This window comes from Parus major, chromosome 17 (assembly GCF_001522545.3).
Source record: "Parus major isolate Abel chromosome 17, Parus_major1.1, whole genome shotgun sequence".
Taxonomy (NCBI): Eukaryota; Metazoa; Chordata; class Aves; order Passeriformes; family Paridae; genus Parus; species Parus major.
In genome coordinates this window covers 9,053,450-9,060,204 of record NC_031785.1, presented here as the reverse complement: position 1 = coordinate 9,060,204, position 6,755 = coordinate 9,053,450, and the positions used below count along the sequence as shown (strand labels likewise).

Below are 6,755 nucleotides of genomic sequence, written 5' to 3'. Positions count from 1 at the left end.
AGCGCTGCAGGGTGAGGGATTCCCTGCAAAGCAAAATAAGAACCTCAGTGGGAAGGGACCCCCAGGATCAGCCAGCCCTGCCCAGACCCCCCAACATCCCACTCAGAGGAGCGAGGTGTCAGCTGGGGCTGCAGGAGAGCGGCCTGAGGACCAAGGGATGGAGTCTGTCCCTCCAGAGAGCTGATAATAAATGTGTAAATTGACTTCAGAACACTCAGAGGCTCCTGTTTCCCTCCATGAACACGAATTGCCCTGTCCAGGAGGCTGCTGCAGCAGTACCTGCCCATCCCCGTGTCTCCCTGGGGCAGGTGTGACTTCCTCAGGGTGGCTTCTGATGCAGCTAAGGGGGAAAAAGAGCCCTTGCAGGTGTTTATCTCCTCTGTTGTGCTATTTTCTGCTTTACTGGAGAGCTGTAAAAGGGATAATTGTTTTACAGTCATGGGTTTAGGGCCTGGGCATTAGGAGGGGCCCTGAGGTCTTGGGAGGGTTGAAGCTGTTGTGGTGCTCGAGGTGTGGGAAGGGAGTGAAGTGACCCCTCTATGGGGCAGAGCCAGGGTGAGCTGCTCCCCCTGCCCCATCCTTGGGCATCCTTTGACACCGAAAACCTTGCATGAACTGGGCTGAAATGACCCAAATGTGGGAGAAGCTAAAAAAGGAGGTGATTGTTTTATGGTTAACCTTTTGGCAGGAAAGACAGAGGGACTTTTTGACTCTTTCTAGGATTTTTTTTCAGGGGTTTTATGTAGGTTTTTGGGCAACTTGTGCTGCTGGGTGCTGCTGAAAGTTTGGGTGGCTCACGATGTGCTCAGTTGGGAACGTCGGCTGCTCTTCCCCCCGAGGTCTGGGGGTGCGCTGAGGACTCGGGGGATCTCGGTAGGCTCAGTGAGGAGCCGCGGTTTGTGGGTGCCGGTGCGGGGAGCGCGGGGTCCGTCCCCATCCCCAGCAGCCCCGTCCCCATCCCGTACGGCACCTGCCGATGGGCGCCGCCATGATGCCGTACGGGCAACGGGACCCCTGGGGGCCGCCATGCTGCCGCGCGCATGCGCTGTGCCCGCCCGAGCGTCTCCATTGAGAAGAATGAGGGGCAAGGGGCGGAGCCAAGGCGCGAGGAGCCGCCGGGGGGGCGGGGCTGCGCTCCGGGGCTCCGGCCATGGCCACAGTGGATGCCGAGGTGAGTGAGAGCGGCGGCGTCCATCTACCCGGGCGGGGGGAAGGAAGATGGAGGAGCGTGGAGTGGTATCGCCCAGGGCCAGGCGGGTTCTGTCGGAGGCCGGGAGGGGGGCCGTGCCCCCGCCGCCCCATGGTTCAGTCCAACTCCTCTAGGGGGAAGAATGTAGGAGCTGCTGCCATTGTGTGTAGGGGGGGCCCGGGACTCTGTATAAGTTACACCCCTGCCCGGTGAGTCAGTGGTATGTGCCATACAGATTCCGGGGCTCGCCCCAATGGGAGCGAGTGCGTGCGGCGGAGCCGGGAGGGGGGAGCGCCGGGGCCGCCATCCATGTTCCGGGGCCGCCCCATGCGGCGGGGCGGCGCTGGCGCGGCTCCATCCAGAGTCCGGGGCCCGGCCGGGCGCGGCGGCGGCGGCGGCGGGCGGGGACGGGTGCCGAGCAGGCCCNTTCAGCAGTGTGTGCTGAATTCCTGCTGGGGTGCAGCTTCAGCAGTGTGTGCTGGATTCCTGCAGCCCTGCTGGGTGTTAGCACAGTCCTACCCAAATCAACCCCTCTGCACTGGGGTAACAGAACACTCCATGTGTTATTTCAGCTCTGGGCTGGGGCACACAGAGCACGGGTGATCTGGAGGTGCTGGAGGACAGGAGGATGCTTGGGAAAGAAGGGGAAGAACAGAACAGGACTGGGAGGTGGTGATTTTAACCTCCATGGACACCAGGGCAGGGATGGGACGGGCTGGCTCAAATCCTACAAACCCCATGTACCTCAGCTGGGCAGGCTGTGGGGCCCTGGCAGGGAGTGTGTGCTGCTGGGTTGCTTCACTCTGCACTGAATTACACACACTGGGGTGAAGGGAACCTCCCAAACACCCACCATAACTTCTCTCATTCTTCCTTTCCCCCACAGAGGCACCTCCATCCTACGAGCAGAGCTGCAGCAGTGCCAACTCCAGCATCAGCAATGGCAATTAGCCCTCCCCTGCTCCGAGCCCGCCGGCACTGCCCACCCTGGCACCACGGGGCACCCGCCTGTGGCAAAGTCTGGTACAGCACAAGGCGTCTTCTTGTCTCTCTGGCTGCTTTGGGGGTGGGAACTGCCACATCCCAGCCTGGGCTTTTTAAGTCTCTTTGTAGGGAGGGGGTAAAAAACCAAAAAGGGCAGCCAGAGCAGCCTGCATGCTTGTAGGAGAGGTGTGGAAAACTGAAGTGTCTCCTGCTGCTGCACCAAGTGCTGGAGAGCTGGATGTGCCCTGGGACAGCCTGGGCAGCAGCCTGTTCCAGCACTGTAGTCAACACTAACTGCTTTACTATCAAAGCACCTGCGATGCCTTATCTGAAACGCTCCTGACTTGGCACAGCTCCACTCTAGGGGATGGCTGGGCTGTGTGGACTTTATCTCCTCTTTTAGGAGCCCTGTGCTCTCCACAAATGGAGCCCTTCCTCCTTGTGCTCAGAGGTCCTAAGGGTAGCAGGAGGTTTCTTGGAGTAAGCAGGTTTGGAAGGTCAGGGACTTTTAAAAAGCCAAAAGCACAAGCCCTCGCTGTACCTGAGCTGTGGGGGGACTCACTGGCAGTGTGAGTGGCCATGGGCACAGTGGGGGCTCGTGGAGGCACTTGCTGATAAGCCCTGGTGAGCTCTGGGGCTGATGCTGGTGTTCCATGGGGTGCCCTCTCCTCCCAGGCCGGAGTTACGTGACCATCAATCACAAAATCTGTCTGATGCTACCTCTGAGTGTGCCCAGGGGCCGTGGGATCCCTTCCCTCTGGGCCCACCCTCCGTGGGGCTCTCCCTGGGAGTGGCTGTCCCTGCCCAGGCAGCTCACCAGGGCCTGTTGTGTGTCCCCTGAGCCTGAGCAGGGTGTGACAATGGACACAAATCATGTGGGAGCTGTTGCTGCTGTGCCTGGCAGTCAGGGGAACAAGCTGGCTTTTCTTGCAATTTTTCTTTTGTGCTTTTTTACCCCCCTCACCACACACACCTTGTTTAGCTTGTTTAGCATTGACTGCCCAAGCTGAGGACACCACAAGCCACATCCCACAGGTGCCCAGCCAGGCTGGAGTTGTGGCCTCCAGACCTCTGGCACCTCAGAGCTGGGCAGGCAATACCTGACAGACCTTTAGGAGCATTTGCAGCCACTGCCTCCTTGCTCAGCCACCTCTGCACACCCCTCAGGCAGCTGGGACAGGCCCTGCTTTGCACTCTTTCTTTGCAAATGTTCTTTTATTTCATTTTTTTTTGAAGCATTGAACTGCTTTAAGGGTAGCATAGCGAAGGTGCCGTTCTGAGCAGTGCTGGCACAACGTGCACTGATGCTGATAGAGTGATTGTCATTGTCCCTGAATATATATAAATATATATATATATATATGAGAGGAAGTTGTTTTTAATGATTGAATTCAGAAATACAAATTTTAATGTTGTATTTAATAAATTATTCTATGAGAAATGCTGTGCTTTTTCATCCATTTCTGATGCTGATCCATGTGCCTGTTCATGCCAAATCCAGGAATGCACCTTGCTGATTTCTTACAAAATGAAGTGAGGTTTTTTTGTTCTCACCAGGAAGGGTGGTGAACTCTGCCAAGGCAGCTCGGGGAAAACAAGCACGGTGTGGCCTGCCCACGGTGCCAGGCTCATAATTCCACATGGCTGGAGGGAATTTGGCACCACGTGGGCTTGGCTCTGGAGACAGCAGCCACTGCACTGCTGCTTCCCACGCCCTGTGTCCTGAAGCCAGGATTTGTCCAAGTGGCCCAGGAGCCCAGGGAAGGGAGTGGGAGGAAGGGGAGAGCAGACTCTGCCTTAAGGAGGATGGAGATGGCATAGCCAAGGTCTGGCTGGAAGGGCCCTCTCCTAAAGAGCCATTTGGAGTAAACTCATTAAAAGAGGAGGAAGGCTCCTCTCCACAACCCCACCTTGGTGATCCCATGTCTGAAGCATGCAGGTGTTGCCTAAATGTTGTCACTGCAGGTAGCCTGGGCTGTGATCTGTGTCTCAGACACAAAGATCCTTCTCCATTCTCTTCTCAGCTGATGCTTCTGCCCAGCTTCCATGATTCAGACTCTCCTTTGCTGGCTGGTCTGGCCTGCCATGAGCAGAATTCTTCATCCACAAGGGGTCAAAGGCAGGTACAGCTCTTCCCCAGTCCTCTTCCTCTTCCTCCCACCTGGCTGAACCTGTTCTGCCTGGCTCAGTCTGCAGCTCCCATGGCCTTCCCTGCTGTTGGCTGTGCATATCCTTGAACCCAAATCCCTTCCACACATCTGGAAGAATTCCTGTGAGGTGCCAATGCTTCTGGAGCTGCTGTGTTGGGCTGCAGAATCCTGGCCCAGCCAGGCTCTGGGAGAGGCAGATGGGGCTGGGACCAGGACTGGGCTCCCAGCTCCTTCTCCATCCCTGCTGATGTGTCCAGCCCGTGTTCCTTGGCTGGAAAATGGGATTGCTGTTTGGTTGCTGTGGCCAGAGCCACTGGGCTGTTTTTCCAGACTCCCAGGCAGCATCTGTCCTCCTTGCTCCACCTCTGTTTTGGGAATGTCCTGTCCCTGGTGGAGGCTGTGGAGGAGCCAGCCCATGCTGTGCCCTGAGTCTCCTGTGCACCTCAGCTCTCTCTCCCAAATTATATTTGCTCCAGAATTGTCTTTGGGGTCCTCTTGCTGTACACAGAGTCCCCTTTGCAAAGCAAGGAGCAAATTGGAACACTTTTGGCTGCTGAGGAGTGTCCATCACCGTGGAGGGAGCAGGGAGGAGCTGGAGCTACACCTCAGGGTGATTCTCATCCCTTTGGGTGCTGTGCAGGGACCCCTGTCAGCCCTGAGAGGTGGCTCTGGCCAGGGTGCAGCAGGCCATCACCCCGGGCTGCTCTCTGAGCAGCCTCATTGTGCAAGAGAATTGATGTGACAAGTGACAATCAGTGTTTTCCAAGCCTCCTGTCCCAGGCTGCAGCAGGGAAGTGAAGCCTGACACAAAGAGCCTTGCTGAGGTTCTCTGGAGCCCTTGGAAATGGGCCAGGACTGCAGAATGGAGGAGTTAATCCAGCTCTCCTGCAGGGGTGGCCCCAGGCCACTGTCAGCAGGTCCTTGGGGAGGGCTCTGGATGAGCACAGTGGGGCAAACCCAGTATTTGGGTTTGGGGCTGAGCTCGTCTACTCATCCTCTCCAGAGAGGATTAATCCCTCTGCCCTCTGCCCACAGCCTTTCTGGCTTCCACCTCTTGAAATCCTGAGGAGCTCCTTTCAGCCCTTGGTCATCCCTCCCTCCTCTTTCTGAACACTGAAATAAAGAGGAAAAAAGCCCATTTTTCCAATCATCTCTGGGTAGAGAACTTCAGCACACAGGGATTAATTCAAATTCCTAGCTCAGATTTTTGAAGCAATTGTTTTTGAGTTTGTTTGAAAAGGGGAGGGGGAGCAGTGGGGCACGAGAGAAGCTTGTGAGTTAATTGTTTCCAAACTCAGTGTTCAATGGAAAACACCAAACATATCATCAGTTTTTGTTTTGTTTCTTTCTCTGCTGCTCTTATGTCCTTCATGGTTTTGTTCTTGTCCTGCTCTCCACATGTTCCACCTCTACATCTTTGGCTTTTTCAGTGTTGTGTCCTAAACTAAACTCTGCTTTGGCATCTGCAGGAGGTGGGGAAAGGGGAGTCAGGGGATGCAAAGGCTCTTCTTTCTTTTGGATAATGATTCTTTTTTAGCTTTCCACTGAACTTCCAGGAGTTTTGTAAAACTAAATATTTTCTGCTAGGTTGTTTTCCTGTTGAGCCAGCTCAAGACAGGAGATACAGGGTGTTCTAGGCTCCATTTGGGTTTTATTCTATATTTTAAAATATTTGCAACTGTCTGCAACAGGAATGTCCCATCCCTCGTCTCCAAGAGAGACTGGTGGGGTAAAACCCTCAAAACTTGTGCCCTTTCTTGTACCACTACTTGTGGCTGTAATTCTTTATTCCTGTGGTTCTCTTTACAGATTTTGGGGTTTTATACAACAATTTGTGATGGCTCTGTACAACCTAAGACTTCTGTGCAATTTATAATTGGGTTTTGAAATGTAAACTCACAATTTTCCATGTTTACCACGGCTTCTGGGGAGTATTTTTGTCCTGGGTTTTAACCCCCCAAATGTAAAGAACTGGAAAAATGTAAATAAAGATGATCTTTTTTAAGACCATGGGTGTTTTGCTGTGTGTATGTGATTATCATAAATGATACCTCAGCTGTCCTGATGCTGAAACCTGATGGTGAGAAGTGGTTCAGGAGGAATCTCCACTGGAGCTGGAGCTCGGAAGTTGGTTTAGATCCAAGGTTAAAGCAAAGCCACGGCTCCTGCAGCTCAGCAGGGGAATGGCTGGGGTGGGAACACCCTGCTGGGCTGAAGGAGCTGTTGCTCCTTCCAATGGAGAATCACAGAATCCTGGAATATCCTGAGCTGGAACAGACCCACAAAGATCATCCAGCCCTGCCCAGACCCCCCAACATCCCACCCTGGGCATCCCTGGAGCTCTGGCAGCCTCGGGGCCGTGCCCATTCCCTGGGGAGCCTGGGCAGTGCCAGCAGCCTCTGGGGGAAGAACCTTGCCCTGATCTGCAGCCT

The 6,755-nt window shown here is 54.8% G+C and overlaps 2 protein-coding genes across 2 annotated transcripts in view; both read left to right on the top strand.

The window, feature by feature from the left end:
- The window catches only part of ARRDC1 (arrestin domain containing 1), a 31,947-nt gene extending 25,614 nt beyond the window's left edge, over positions 1 to 6,333 (top strand). Inside the window, exon 8 of the mRNA XM_015644812.1 lies at positions 2,076 to 6,333. Coding sequence (XP_015500298.1) covers positions 2,076 to 2,140 — 65 coding nt within the window. The 3' untranslated portion in view covers positions 2,141 to 6,333. The remainder of the gene's footprint in view (positions 1 to 2,075) is intronic.
- The window catches only part of EHMT1 (euchromatic histone lysine methyltransferase 1), a 119,085-nt gene continuing 113,447 nt past the window's right edge, over positions 1,118 to 6,755 (top strand). The window contains exon 1 of the mRNA XM_015644803.1: positions 1,118 to 1,171. Within this exon, the coding sequence (XP_015500289.1) occupies positions 1,151 to 1,171 (21 nt within the window). The 5' untranslated portion in view covers positions 1,118 to 1,150. The remainder of the gene's footprint in view (positions 1,172 to 6,755) is intronic.